Source organism: Hesperophylax consimilis, chromosome 8, assembly GCF_061612785.1.
Source record: "Hesperophylax consimilis isolate HC1 chromosome 8, BYU_Hcon_1.0, whole genome shotgun sequence".
In the NCBI taxonomy this organism is placed as follows: domain Eukaryota; kingdom Metazoa; phylum Arthropoda; class Insecta; order Trichoptera; family Limnephilidae; genus Hesperophylax; species Hesperophylax consimilis.
The window spans coordinates 7537796-7554343 of record NC_142843.1 but is presented as its reverse complement, the minus strand read 5'-3'; the positions used below and the strand labels follow the sequence as shown (position 1 = coordinate 7554343).

The following is a 16548-nucleotide window of genomic DNA, read 5'->3' as shown; positions in this document are numbered from 1 at the left end:
TTTCTCGTTTTTACGGTTTCGAACAAGAATCTACAGTTGACCGCAGGGGCATTTAACTAAGCTTTGGCCATGAAACTCATTTGAAACCGCCACGCCCACCTCAAAATTCTTATAGAAAACGAATAATATGGCTAAAAGCTCAGATCTCATTGGTGAGAACAGAAGGATTGGTTTGATCTCTCTCGCTCTCTACCATAATGACTCGTGTAACAGAAAGAGATGACGGAATTATGCCGTTTGACAGTTTTCAAATCATTCAAACAAAATGACAGTGGTTTATTTATACACGCGGGTTGTCATTTGCTGCCGAAATACTATCATTTCCGTCGAAAATATTGCGTGTTAAAGTTGTTCGTGATAAAAATACAATATAAGCCAGTATAGTGTTAGCGAGTTATAAACATATTATATTCAACCTACCTACGTAAGTTCAAGTTTAAAGTGAATTAACAGTTTTAGGTTATTCGTTCGGTTTTTTGAACAATGCTTGATACTTGACATATGTCTTCCTCCACAACGTATAAATGTTATTTATTATATCGATAAACTTATTCATGTTATTGATTAGTGTTATCCTGTATTATCTTATTGTTTTGGTGAAATTAAAGATTTTTAAACATATGTAACCATGAGTTCATGAGGCTGAAAAATGTCGGAATTTTTCGTCGTACTGTCGGACAATCATGTTTTGGAAATTTTCTTCAGTGTTTTTGCAAATTTCTTGTCATTTTGGGTTTCTTCTTCTCAGATTAACAAGTTTCATCGTAAGGAAATGCACTGTAAAAGTTTATTTTCTTAGTCAGATGAACCTTGCCCTTGGAAAACATTTCGACATTTTTCTGCTTCAAGGACATTTTTATTTTTATAATAGTTTTTTTGGGCTAGTGAGTGAATAGAGTAGGCTGAGAGCAATTATGTTGTCTATGGTCGTATCTTTTTTTAAATGGCCTTGAGTTTCCTCTACCTTGTCTACTGCTCTTCTCCGCACGGTAGGTACTGCTTGTATATCTGTGGTTAAGTACTGTATAATTCTGTTGGATACAAAAAGCCGGAAGATATCGATCTAGAGAGTGGTATATTTATGGTTGACCGTGAATTTCTCGCCGATGTATGATGTCGCAGGCCTTTACACATGTGCTAATTAACTTAAATTTAAAGAAACGTAATTATTTGACGCGAGTTTTATGATAACATAGGGAATTTGAATAAACACAGTGTCAAATTCTTAGACCAAACTTCAATGTTTTCTCGTACGAATAGTTGAAAATTGACATCACATTCGATGGGGTCGGTTCTCCCTAAGTTGCCGGATTTTATTGACATGAAGGTCGAATTTTACGCACCATCGGTTGATGTCATCCTCGTTTGAGACTGTTTACAAGTTATTATTGTTCGTATAAGTTAGTGCAAGATGTGGTGATTTACATTCACGAAGAAATTGTAAGTATAAAAATCTCAGAGAAAATCTATTGGCTAGTTGCCCACTAGCAGATTCGGGTAATGGCAAATAGAACACAAATAACATACATCGTCTCTCCCACGCTAATCGCTGTTTTATCATTATTTCCTTAGTTTTGTCCAGAGTTTAAGCTCTTTGGTGGTTTGCCTTTTATAAAACAATACACGTAGGTTGCGTTATGTCAAATGCTCAATTTGAATTGTCAAGAATTTAAAATCAGACTGTGCAAAGTTTTAATTAGCGCGGATATGTGGAGTACGAGCTAAAATAAGAGTTAAATAGGTCAGAGAACATTTTTAACCTCATTGGTGTACATTTTCATCTGTTTCATTTCTGGACTCGAGAAAATCCATTGTTTACATATTCTGCAACTTACATGGCCTACTCAGAACCCTAGCATCGGGCACCTGTTAAAAGGTGTCAGTAAAGTGTTTTATCCAAGCAGTTTTAGTTTTCACAATTTGTGTCAGAATGTTCGTTTAGAAAATATAAACCTTCAAAGGTAGGTAAAGTTATAATTAACTATTTGCACATATCCTAAACCTTTCTCTGAAAAAAAACCTGGTTATTGGTATCTTATTTTTAGTTCCTACTATTAACTATTTTCCAAACCATTTTCTCTTCATTCTTTCTTTGCATTGTAACATTTATCAAAATATAACGCCATAACAATGATCAATCATTCATTGTCTAACATTGGAGTTGCTGTTGTTTTTCTGAGGCTACATCGCTAATGTTGACCCACAAAAACAACACTGCAAAAATTTTCAACCTATTTATGTGTGATATTATAACAAATCTGTGCAATTTTATTTAATTTTTTTTATTAGTTTGGATAAAAATATGTAATTTAACCACAACTAATTCTAAAGTAGCTTGTGGTAATCTTTTAATTTATGTGTTCCTTTTGTTTTTATCATACCTCCTTTCTTTTTATATTAAAGTGATACACATTCTTCACCCTCTATGAATATACTTCAACGATGAATCCAGCATTGTATATATATCTTGATGCATTCTTCAGTTTTTGTCTGGAATGACAAATGGTGTCTATTTTTTATCCTATGGAATACTTACTAGCCCCTTTACTTACGAAACTTGTAGTTGTTTTTTGTTTTAATGAATTTCAATGTAATTTTTTATACACGATTGGGATTTGTCGTGTTATGAATTATTTCTCCCTTGGATATGGTTTAAGATATTTACAGCCAAAAGTATTATTGTGAATAATTTTGAGGTTATTATCGAGCATCAAGCAGACCTAATTACGGAGGAAATTGAAATCCCTAAAAACCCCATAAATATTAATAGAGACGATGGGGCTAGCTCAAAGATATTAGAAGAACGAGATGTGCTATGCGCAGTTCGTACTGAGTGGAATTGTTTTGCCGAGTGTCGCCGGTTTTGTTCACCAATACTACTGCACACCTTCGCTTGCGCTAAGGTATCCGCACTAATACATAGAACAGATTTCTGTGCGTACACGTCCCGATACCGTTCAAAGTACCCTAATTAGGTAGTACTCCGGCTACGGTCCGGCGGCCAACATAGCATATCTCGTTCTTCTAATATCTTTGGGCTAGCTTAATAGTTTTTGGTATCTGGTACTTGACGGCTACTCCAAAACTATACACCGAAAACCTCAAATTTTACTAATTATTTTACTGAAATACCGGCCCTAATATGATTAATGTATGCAACACGGTATCACTTCTACGTATATCGTGGGTCTTGATTCTTGACGAAGTCATTCCACTAAAACAACGAGTGGTTCGACCCACTCATTGTTTGACTGGAAGGAATGACGTTTGGTGTATGTAAGTGTGTACCTTCGACGAAACTCAAGAATAAGATGTCAACCAATGTATGTACTTTCGACGGCGATTGCGAGCGGCCTGGATTGGAGAATCGATACCCCGATGAAGGACACTTAAACGCTGTCTAAAACATTGGCTAAAGAAAGAGGAAGCGCAAAACAGCATAATAACCCAAAAATTAATCACGGTATCTCTTCCCTTATTTTGTTTGTTGCAATTTACTTTGCATTTTCCCATTTGCTCCCAATCTTATGTTAATTTTCATGTAACATGATACCTACATTATAACTTTCTATTTTAAAACATTTTGCTAATGAAGCAACAGAGATAATGAACATAAATAATGTGGTTTATGTGTATAAAGACAGGATGCTTGTATTTCCCTTTTTTATGAAATTATGTTTTAGGACGATTTATTTATATTATGCTCCCCATACGGGCTTTTAGAAACTTGTGATATACATATTAATTTAGTAGAATGGTAATTATGAAGTAAAATTTGCTATTTAATTTATAAAGAACCTTTGTAGAAGAAATGTTTTATACTAAACAATAATATTGTTTTTTCCTTCCATCTCAATCACTATGTGCAAGGATTTTGTAATTTCTGCCGGACGACTTTCTGTAATAATATTATTCCTTAGATCAATGCAATGTTATGTGTTCTGTCTCCGTTTATGTTCTGTGAGGTGAACTATTTATAGCCTTGTACACAATAATGAACTAATTTCTGCCTTTCTCTTTATTTACTTATTTTCTGTTTTTCCTGATATTGTTTATACTCTGTTATTTTATTAGACACCCCCCCCCTCGCTTTTTGTTGCATTGATGGCTTGCTTTTTTCTGCCATACATCTTCTTATAATATAATATTTTTCCTGCTATAAATGCGTTGTTCCACGATCACTTACTCTGTTTATGTTATCTTAGTTGGACTCAAACGCTTCATAAAATGATTAATTAATTTCTGCCATTCTATTCAAGTATCTACTTACTTATTTTTTTATTTAATATTATCTATGCTCTCTTTGCTGTGCGGTATGTGTACATATAACTTCAAAAAAGCGCTGTGTAGATGGTATCAGTTATAGCCAGGATCAGCCAGGATGTTCACATAATGATCGTATGTATCCATAGGATAATAAAAAGTATTCTATGAAAACTGTTAGATAATATATATGGCTAAAACATGTTGATTCCACACTTAAATATTATTATTTTAGCTAACCTTTTTAACATGGCAACTTCTAAGTTTAAATTTCTTTGAGTATGTCTATGTATTTCCTTATTAGAATATTTGAGTTAATATTTTATATCTATCTATGTATTATGTTATATCTTTGCCCGTCTCCCCATTGGGTCGGTATAGGTAAGGAATCAACATAAACCGTTGACCCTACACAGAAGAGTAAAGTTGCTACGGTTTGCAGCGCAGCCACTGTGGGATTTTTCTGCACAGAGTCTTTGGTTTGTGTCGATTCCTTACCGACCCAATTGGACAACGGGCTTAGTTTAGTAAATACTTATAATAATTATTCTTTTACATCTATTAATATTTATGCTTTAGTGATGAAATCATTTTTCAATTAACGTGCTAACGAGCTGACCTGAAACTACTCGGGCAGTTTACTTTTAGTTTTTATTATAATGAAGAATAAAAAAAACAGTGTTATCTTTATTGATTACAGTCTTCACTGCAAGTTTTTGACGTGGTGTGTACACACCTACCCCCTGCTTAATATTGTATTGATGTGTTTGTCCTTACATTTTTCTGCTTTATGCCTTTTTTTATATTATTTTTTGTGATAATACTTATCCTCTGCTGATGTTCTATTGCCCGGTGATGTTGATGTGGTGATGTGACAATGTTGTCCGGGCGAGGCGGTGACTTGGCTATGTAGTGTTGTTGACCGTGCTGTTGTTGTGTTGGTGCCAGGTCGGAGAGTCGGGCCGCGGTCGCCCGCCATGGACACCTCGGGGCGGCGCCAGCGGACGCAGACCAAAGCTTCTGCAGAAGACCAGGCTCTGGACCAGATTGCCAAAGAAGTAGGATTCCTTTTTTTATATTTTGTCTTGTCACGCACTTGATCTCGATTGTGGTGTTGGTCTAATTATAATATGCCTATTACAATATTTTCATTATGATATAGTTAATGAATTAACAATGCCGTCCAAATGTCAAAAATCTCATTCTTCACGCAATAAAATAATCAATTGGGATCACATTCCGTGCATTTCGTACAAATTATCTCATTTTATATGTTAAGTTCAGACACAGCTAAATACTAATAATTTTTTATAATTACAATAAAATAACTTTGTTTTTAACACCATTTTATTGTACATATATTTTCAATATATAAAACCAACCGGTTTCGGTTAACCCTGAACCTTCATCAGGGTTATATAAAAACAAATTGGCAATATGTTTCTAATTATTATAATATTTTTTATATTAACCCCTCGTACGAGGGAAACCTCAGGGCCTGTTATCCTTGGAGATGCTGTACAGAGGTTCTGTTTAAGGAGTGAATCTTATGAAGGGTCTTTCTGGGGTTCATGATTTAGGAGGGAGGAAACACACGCCGACAAGTTGTTCCACAGTCTAGCACAATACAGGCAAATAATCTTGTGCGGCAAATGTCAACCGTGCATAGGGTTGCCATAAGTAGTTAGGGTCTCGAGTTAAAGAGCTCCTAAATTAATCCAAAGGTATCTACCTAATTCAGCAGTATACTCTGTCTATGGTTTTCTATAAAATAGTGAATTTTCACTTGGACGGAAATTTTTTTTGCAAGACAATGTTAATGAGCATAATTACATTGTTGAATTTTTATGAATATATGAATTTAAAAATTCGTCACAATCTTTTATGTTTTTGATGTATAAAGTTAGTTCACATTATGCACAAAACTGCTATATATAAATTATGGGCAAATGCAATCTACAATATTCTCAACTAGTCGTTTATTGATAATTCTTCCGACGATCTTGGTGAAAATCATGTCTATGAACTCATATGATTTCTTTATGTCGTCTAAAAGTGTAAACAATATAATACCACATTGGTCGCCATTTCTAACTATTTAAATGTTTTTATTTACAATTTTAACGGCAACCACTTGTTCGCATACTGACTTGATGGATTGTGATATTTTATAGAGGCAGAGTCGAATACAGTCTAGACAAAGTACTATTTCAAAGCAGTTAAGGAATGGAAGCTTGAGACATATGTTAAATCACCGCATTACCATTCAGGTTTGTGATTGAATCTGATTTAATTTAGTCCGTCTTCACCGAGGAAGCCTGTCCAGCTAATAGAAAGGTGAATTAAAAGAAAATGTTCGTACATAAATTCTTCAGTAATTAAATAAAAATTACTTGTGCATAAATTCCCCAGTGACAATTAAAAAACAAAAAAAAATAGTCATCACGTGGGACGCTTGGCAAATGTGAAACATCGAAATTCATTTTTACTGAAGGAAGTGAAAATGGAAGTAAGTCTTTATATGTTGGTAATAAAACAATTCTCTTATTATTATTAAAATATACACGAAGAAATATATTGCAAATTAAAAAAATCATTATCGTTTAGAATGGTTTTATCCCATGATAACTCCTCAAAATGACAATTCAACACACCTATAAAAAGTGCTATAAAGTTATGAAAAGTGATGAAACAAAAACTAGGTTAAATTGTTACATATGTAACCTATTTTTTTGTGTTTCATCACTTTTCATAACTTTAGAGCACTTCAACACACCTATAAAAAGTGCTATAAAGTTATGAAAAGTGATGAAACAAAAACTAGGTTAAATTGTTACATATGTAACCTATTTTTTTGTGTTTTATCACTATTCATAACTTTAGAGCACTTCAACACACCTATAAAAAGTGCTATAAAGTTATGAAAAGTGATGAAACAAAAACTAGGTTAGAATAGATGGATCCATTGCCAATTTTAGTGAGAATAGAAGAAAATATACCGCACACAGTTTTGGCCGACGAGTCATTTTACACCCCTAGGCGCGTCAAAAGATGCATAACATAAAAACTTTCCTTTGTTAATATTGATTGTGGTTACATTCTCTGCAGTAGTATTAATATTAATGGAAATCATTATAAGTTGCGGTGAATTTTTATTGCAATATTTTATAATTATTTCGAACGTTTTTTTTTCAGAGAAAATTATATTTAGCCTCGTGTCGTTATGGCTGCAGCGCTACGTAGCACATACCCAATTTATTTATTTTATTCATAAATATTTTTTACTACTGTTGTAAAGCACATTATGTAAGTTCTTCGGCGGGGATTGAACCATCAACCTCGCTACTCAAAATCAAAAGCTTTTCATCAATATATGCAGCGGAGGTCGACTAGTAAATGATTCATCTTTTAAATCTGTCCTTATCGACTACCAACTCAAATACCAAACCAATCCTAAATCATAATAAAATAACATGTTGCATAGAAAGAGCTGATCACTGCTAAATATACACATAACATGGATGCGGTTTCATCTTTATGAATTATAGCCATTGCAATCAATCTTCCAATATTATTGATTTTATAAAATAATTAGAAAACAACAAAATCATTTTCTCTAAAAATATTATATTATTATAGGTAGTAACTTTATAGCTTGTCTGAATTTTAACTAACAGTTAAAAATTTAAAAATAACACTTAAATTCAAAGCAAATCCATGTTCTAGAGTTCATTGAAAACGTGGATCTAAAAAGGGATTTTTCAATCGAAGTTTTTTTAATTTTTTTTATTTAATAGTTCTTATTTATGTTACATAAGATGATAAATTTAATTTCTATCTGGAAATAAAATGTAAACTGACAGAAAAACCACAGATAAAAGTTCCAATTTCGAACCTCAGTTTTTAATTGTCATTTTTTAGTGTTTTATACATTTTTACCAGTATTTTGAAACATGGAAGTTAATTTGATGGGCCAGTATTTTTTGCATAGTTTTATCAAAATTAATTTAAAGTGGCATTCGTCTATCATTTTAATGAACAATACATTATTAATATGTATAGTCTTTTGGCAAGTGGTAATTTCCGTAATTATCGTACATCCTAATGAGAGGTCTGCCGGGCCTGCCAACAATAATAGAAAACCATGTGCATTCAAATATTTTTGATCTTATAGAAAATTGGAATAGGTAATTTAGCAAGCTTTGTTTGTATATTTGTTACCGGTAAATATTCGGAATCGCTGGACAAAGATTATATGAAATATTTTTAAATAAAACCTTCTGATTTACCTTAATTACTATAAAAAGAATCTGACTGCATTTGGGATATTTTTAATTTTAGCATTTTAATTTTTAATTACGTAAATCGAAAATTCACTTTCGTTGTATGGGATGACAGCTGGAATGATTTCTGTTGATGACATTTTTCTCTGGTTGGTATTCCTGATACGAGTAGCTAGAATTTGAATCATTTCAGAATGCAAATTCTAGTTAGGTACTGTTTTGGCCAAACTCGAAAAATAAAATATTTTTATGTTACTTAAATTAAATTAACTTAAATTATTTATATTTAGGTATTATTATAATTATTGTTTTATTTAACCTAAACTATAGTAACCTAACCTATAATAATCAAACCTAAACTAAACTAACCTATATCCTAACCTAACCCATAATAATCCAACCTAACCTAACCTATAATAATCCAACCTTACCTAACCTAACCTATATCCTAATAATAATCGAACCTAACCTATAATAATCGAACCTAACCTACAATTATCCAACCTAACCTAACCTAAATCCTAATAATAAACCAACCTAACCTATAATAATCCAACCTAACCTAACCTATAATAATCCAACCTAAACTAACCTAACCTATGTCCTAATAATAATCCAACCTAACCTATAATAATCCAACCTAACCTAACCTATAATAATCCAACCTAACCTAACCTATAATAATCCAACCTAACCTATAATAATCCAACCTAACGTAACCTAACCTATAATAATCCAACCCTACCTAACCTATAATAATCCAACCTAACCTAACCTATAATAATCCAACCTAACTTAACCTATAAATGTTGGGGAACCTTTAATAACGCCTGCTCGCGCCCCCTTTAGAGTTATATCCCAGTTTTCAAGTAGTTTGTGGGCTACGCTAGGTTTGTATAGACTGGTTTGTGATTTAATTCTACCTAATCCAACCTAACCTAACCTATATCCTAATAATAATCCAACCTAACCTATAATAATCGAACCTAACCTAAAATAATCCAACATAACCTAACCTAACCTATAATAATCCAACCTAACCTATATCCTAATAATAATCATACCTAACCTATAATAATCCAACCTAACCTATAATATCCAATCTATCCTAACCTAAATCCTAAAAATAAACCAACCTAACCTATAATAACATCACCTTTTTTTAATTTTTCTATTTTATAAAACATACCTAAATATCTTTATTTTATTTTTCGAGTTTGGCTAAAATAGTACCTACCTAGTATTTGCACATGGTAAAAATATAGCCACTCGTATCAGGAATACAAACAAAATAAAATTTTATCAACAGAAACCAGAGTGGTATATTTATGCAGAAACCATTCCAGCTGTCATCTCATACAACGAGAGTGAATTTTCGATTTACGTAATTAAAAATTAAAATGCTAAAATTAAAAATATCCCAAATGCAGTCAGATTCCTTTTATAGTAATTTAGGTAAATCAGAAGGTTTTATTTAAAAAAATTTCATATAATCCTTGTCCAGCGATTCCGAATAATTACCTTGTTACCTGCCGTAGAAATGGGCTCTGGTTACCGCGACGTATATTAAAATACTGGAAGCAGAAATCATTACGATGAAAACATTTAATTTTATTGTGTTTTAATCCTTCCACGGGACAACCTTCTCTTAAGAAACGTTGCAGTAAATTTATTGAGAATTTAAATCAATAATATGATAATATTTTTTTTATTTATTCCGGATTAAGCTTGGTAAACCTTCAAACATAACTTTGATTGAGAAAAAATGGAATTTTGATGCATCTTTTACCATCTCCCGCGACATAAATATTTACTTCTTGCAGTAATTAAGTTGAAACCAAGTGCTATTTATATTTTTTTGCGGATTAAGCGTGCAGCGGAATTAGACATATTTATTTTAAGCTTTTCTATTACAATAATTTACTTTTTCCAACATTTCGATACATGAGAGGAAAATCAGCTTATCTTGTTAGGGTTCCCTACAAGTGAGAGACTTGACAGACGTAAATATCTCTTTGAATTTTCGGGCCTGTGTAATTTACCCGTTCTTTTCCAATGTTTTTGCTTGATTTCACCGTTACAAATCTACCCCCCCGCCTCATTGTATAATATTTTCATAACGCATTTTAAGTATATATTTTGTAAAGGCATATAAAATACAAATTGAACAAAAGTGAAAAAAAATATTAATATTAACACCGGAAGTTTACACTAAGACACATTGGAATTTTATACCCAATGACTGTTAACTTAACAAAACTTAAAATATTAATATTAACACCGGAAGTTTACACCAAGACACATTGGAATTTTATACCCAACGACTGTTAACTTAACAAAACTTAAAATATTAATATTAACACCGGAAGTTTACACCAAGACACATTGGAATTTTATACCCAATGACTGTTAACTTAACAAAACTTAAAATATTAATATTAACACCGGAAGTTTACACCAAGACACATTGGAATTTTATACCCAATGACTGTTAACTTAACAAAACTTAAAATATTAATATTAACACCGGAAGTTTACACCAAGACACATTGGAATTTTATACCCAATGACTGTTAACTTAACAAAACTTAAAATATTAATATTAACACCGGAAGTTTACGCCAAGACCCAGTGGAATTTTTTTCCCTAACCAACAGAGAAAACATCTGAATATGATGGTGTACTGAATTATTAAATTTATTTTATTTGGAACATTAGCAGGTTGATCATATTACATACATACATTTAAAAACATGAATATTAATTAGGTTACAACCCAGTAACCAACGTTCACTCCATGTACACATAAAAATATATATTCCATAAAATATGTATTTCATCCCTTATAACTTATGGTGCCAGGTGTGGCCACATTACAAGCGTGGCTACTTCGCACCACGTTTTTATATAGTGTTTCCATTTGCCCAATGGGACATTAGCTCCTCGGACACGACCCGTCTGGTGTCTAGCCTAGGCGCCTAGGACAGCGGGCGCGCGCATTGATTGGTACACAGCGGGCAGACGTCGGGACGTCCCGCTCCTCATCTCCCTCCTCCACCTTATGCCGAGAGAGAGTCTGGCGCGGCGCCGCCGGTTAGGGGTGGGCCGCAATGCACCAATGTTATGGCGCGAATACATTTACAAGCCGCAACGCGACCTGAGCCTCGAATTATGGGAAAGGAACGAAGCAACAGCAAATGGTGCGAAATGCCGCTTGCGGTTGCTTCGTTCCTTTCCCATAATTTGTTGCTCGGCTCGCAAATTTATACGCAGCATTACAATATGGATTTCGTCGCTGGGACTTAATAAAGCGTTTCTTTGAAACATCAAACTGTTATTCGTGCACTTATTATGAAACCTGTCACTTAGGATTACCATATATTCAGAATGGACGAACTCGGACCGGAAATTATAAATCATTATGCCATTTATATACCGAGACGAGACGAGACGTCTCGCAGAGATATTTGGCGAGCGAGAGAGCTTGAACACTACTGTTCACTCCCGTATCGCGAGTTGTTGTTTGGATTATAATAGGATGAATAGTAGCTGCAGTCATTTTACAGCCACATTCATTGATTGAGGCACAAAAAACCGTCAACGGGAGCTAGCACTCTCAAAAGTTGTCGCGAAGGACGGCGAGGCGAGGCGAGGCGAGGCGAGGCGACCGCGCCTACTTCACTCTCACCCTCGGGTAGTCTCGTCGAGTGTGTAGAGCAGGGATTAGAACTCTTTGCGAGTCTTAGATAAATACTTAATCGATTGTTTCGACTGATGGCGATAATAAAATATATTGAAAATAAACACATACCATGCAAGCGAGTACTTTTCAAGGAGGCTGCAATGCATGATACATGATACCTAACCGACTCAATTTTCTTTAACGTTTACGATATAATAGCCGGAGAGTTTTTAAATGAGCAGCGATTGATGTTTCTGAATATATTCCGTTAATGGGCATATCACGACTCCATATAATAGGTTGGCACTAGAAGTAGACATACATGGCAGTATTGGCAGTCTCACTAAAGCATGATAGACGATAACACCTCTTTACGACGTTTCAATTAACACTCCTCTTAGGTAACAGATACGCCTACAAGAAAAACTACCTTGAGCTATGCTTATCAGTTCTCTTCCTAAAATAGCTTCAATATAAGTTAGCTGAGTATTCAAGAGTTACATGTTCGTGCAAACAAAAAAATCTACCAATTTTAACAATATTTCGTTCAAGCTAATCAAATTTCATTTAGTGTTTATATCTTAAAATCCCAAAAATATGTATCGTTTTCCGTACCCAAAGTGTAATGCAGTCGGGTGTTTGTAATTTCACAGAGGTTTATGCATTTCTCAACTTGCATTAAGTTTTCATCGGGTGTAATCAATGTGATGGGTCTTACTATTTCAACGAACCCTGTTCTGAAAGTGACTTCGCTGAGTCACGAAGCTTTAAGAGTGCTACCCGGATATTGATGTTACAGTTAATGAAAAAGGGTAGGGGATGCAACTCACAACACACCTTCTTGTCAATGTATCATGTGACATCCCCCTCCTTTCTGACACATTGTTACGACGTGCACAAGGTTAAATAGAAATAGGCCCAAAACACGTGATTCTTATTTACCATCTACTTATTTTTATCAGCGGGTAAATATTTGGCACGAAAACAGAATAAAAGTAGCAAATATGCATTACGTATTCAAAACGGTCAGTTACAACTTACAACACTTATGATAGGCAGTCATGTTTGGACTCTACGATACGAAAGAGCACTCTTTTTTAATTGTTATAAATTTGCGTGTGTAATTTCGAAGTGACCGGCGATCTGTTAATCCTAGTCCTTATGATGGAATGTTACGATTTGTGTGTTTTAAACGGCCGGTTATAAGTAGTGTTGTAACTAGTCGTAGTTCGGTTATACGATATGAAAGAGCACACGGTTTAACACTGTTATTGTTATAAATTTGCGTGTAATTCTGTAAATGTCGAACGGCCCGGTGGTCTGTTCATCCGGGTCCTGTAGATGGGAAATGGGATGCTGCGGATAGCGGGTGCGTCTCCCCCGAGAGGCGTCGTTACTTACCCTTTACCCCGCTCCAGTGACGCCGGCGCCTTCTCGATGCATTTAAACAATATTTAAATCAGTCCAGTGCAGTGCATTCCCTCCAGCGAACGCATCCGGCTGGAGCATAGTGAAGTGCATTCCGTGATCTCCGAGTTATTCCTAAGAGTCTGGAACAAGAACAACTAGTGGTCATAGTTGCCGGTATTGTGTAACAACAACCAACAGTGGATCGGATCCTTTAGTAATCTTCCGTACCTAATCCGTAATTAGTAGAATTACATTAAACTGATTACTGTTCAGTTATATTTGATTTGTGCTTTCTTTTGTCAGCAGGTGTTTTTTTATTACCGTCTTCGTAATCCGAAAGTAGTTACTGATCGCTTTTGAATAGCCAATATTTTTCTGCATTCCACGCAATAAAACAACAATATTGGATAGTCGTCTGCAGACGTAACATCTTGCTGTTTAATTTACAAACATACCTCTAGTATCGATCACGTTGAAGTGTTTGTGATTGAACTTAATATACAATAACAGTGTCGTTTGCAGGTAGTTTTATTGATTTAAACGTAACCTTTATATAACTTTCGTACCTCGTACCTCGAAAAACGAACTCTATAATAAATACAAGATGGTGAGGTTGGCGATAGCAATGATAGTGGGGGTGGCGCCCCAATTCCTGATGGGGCCTCGCTGGTTCCCCGCAGCCCCTTCCCTCTCGGACTGCCTGGAGGGAGCTTCGCCCCCTCATGTTCTGGTGCCCCTGGACCGAAAGACGATTCTGCTCAAGAAATCCCCATCACCCACGGTAAGATTCCTGGATATTTTGCCATCAATCCAATAGATTTTTTACTAACAAAAATAAGTAATTTGAACACAATCGTATCATGAACTATACGACCATGGCATGATTTTTATTTGATCACGCATAAGATCGTTGATATGCGAGTTCAAACCCTGGCGTGCCCAAGTAAATTTTGATTCATTCATTTGTGATGTTTCACATTTTAAAATATTATATAAATAGTATATTTGCAGCACGTTCCTGAGTGGAAAATACTCTCAGTATCGACCTGATGTAATGCCACCATTCTGAATTGAAACGTTGCTTGAAACGGTTTTGGCCTTGTGTGGTGACTATATCTGAATAGCCAGGTTATTCCCCACGTTCCAGTTCCCATCTCCTTCTCCTCCCCACTTCCTTCAGCCTCTCAATTGGGGATGCCATAAATTCACTGGCGCTAGACGGTTGGGAGCAGTTGGTACAGTTGTGAGGTATTCACATTAAATCTATCTATTTAGTCTGTAGCAGGCGGGTGGTGTAGATTTGATTTTACTCCGAGATGATGAAATTTTGCACACTTCACCTTCAAAACAAGAGGAAGGTCACCTTCCACTTGAAATTGCGAAAAGCCCGGGCAACGCCGGGGAGTTCACCTAGTATTTATATGTAATTAAAATACCTTTGTTTTTTCCACACGCTTTCTAGGTTGGATTTGAATATAAATTAACACAATATAGGGGATGCGTAAAAGAAAAGCATGTTCTAACATTGTTTACGTACAGGTGGTGGATGTACATTTTCCGAGAGATTAAACATAAAATAAATGATGAATAATGTATCGGGTTAATAGCCTTTGTTATCCAAACAAACGTGCCATTCTTCTCTGCCGCATTCCGGGATTATCTGCGTTTACTTTTCAGATCACTGTGTTATTTCACTTCTGGAGGGCTTACGGCTTTGTTATAATGATTATAATTGAGAGATATATCCAATTGAAGCATGGCATAACCAATAGTTAAGCAATATTCATGTTCATTGCACTACTTACGTAATTCCTTGTTGTACTGCACACCCAGTATGTAGGAGTGCTTTCTGTCTGATCCAATCCCTCTGGTGGCTGTTGGCATTTATTTTAACGACATCGGCTTTGATTAAACCAGGAAATGCTTACGATATGCTCGCTACAGTTGCATCCAATAATAGATACAGCGCTGCCACCGCCGATTCTCCTACAGTAAAACATATAAGCCGGTCACGTAATCCCGTATAATATTATACAAGCGGTATCATCTGTGCTGTGATAGCGTCCACGACCAACTGTTTGGCTTATCCCAACTTTTAATTATCTGGTGATATTTTTTCAGCTGTCATTTTTGCGTTTGGGGGAACTTCCATCGGCATATGGCCACCGAAATAGATCAGTTTAACGAAATGCTGGATTCAATAAATTGGTGAGGATCTTACACAAAATGTGTAAAGATTAGCTATTTCGATGTCGTATGGCATAACTTTTTCAATAACACTAGCTGACGGGTACCCGGCGTTGCTCAGGGACTTATGAATGGTTTGAGGTAAAGTTTTGGTTTTGTGATTTCTAGTGTACCTGTCGAATGGGTTCATTTTAAAAGTGGAAATACTATTATTGTATTATAATAAGTAGGAAAAGGCAAAGCTGGGGCACAACCAGGGCCGTACTCTAGGGGAATTTTTTTTCATTTTTAAACACATTAACGTATACCTATTAAACACTTATAGACTCTAGGGGAATAAATTTAATTTTTAAAAACAAAAACGTTTACCTATTAAGGCGATGCACTACGTCGTGTAATATTCTAAATTGAGCCGCTATCAATAACAACCCTTACGTAGATGGCGATAAGGTTTAAATTCCCGCTTAACACCATCCGCCTGTTTTGATTTATGCAAGAAAAAAACATGGCCAAAAAGTGCCTTTTATTTTATTTTGTGGATGTTCAGGCATAAATATTTAATTTTTTAAGATCATTTTATAAATATCTTAAATTGACTCATTATACAATAAAATCATAACCGAAAATGGGTTCGTAAGTAGGAGATTTTAAACTTTAAAGCAGTTTTCATAAGACTATACATTATTTTTTCTGGGCTTATAAAAAGACTTCTAAAAAATACTC

General features: G+C 34.8%; 1 protein-coding gene across 3 annotated transcripts in view; it reads left to right on the top strand.

Annotated features, from left to right (window-relative positions):
• The first annotated feature begins 1083 nt into the window (after positions 1–1083).
• The window catches only part of LOC149421516 (leucine-rich repeat flightless-interacting protein 2), a 62951-nt gene continuing 47486 nt past the window's right edge, over positions 1084–16548 (top strand). For 2 of the 3 annotated variants that reach the window (XM_089634834.1, XM_089634832.1), the window contains exons 1-2: positions 1084–1440; positions 5212–5321. In XM_089634834.1, the coding sequence (XP_089490960.1) occupies positions 5241–5321 (81 nt within the window). In that variant the 5' untranslated portion in view covers positions 1084–1440; positions 5212–5240. Of the gene's footprint in view, positions 1441–5211; positions 5322–13311; positions 14420–16548 lie in introns of those variants that run through there. The other variant, XM_089634831.1, reaches the window with a different exon arrangement.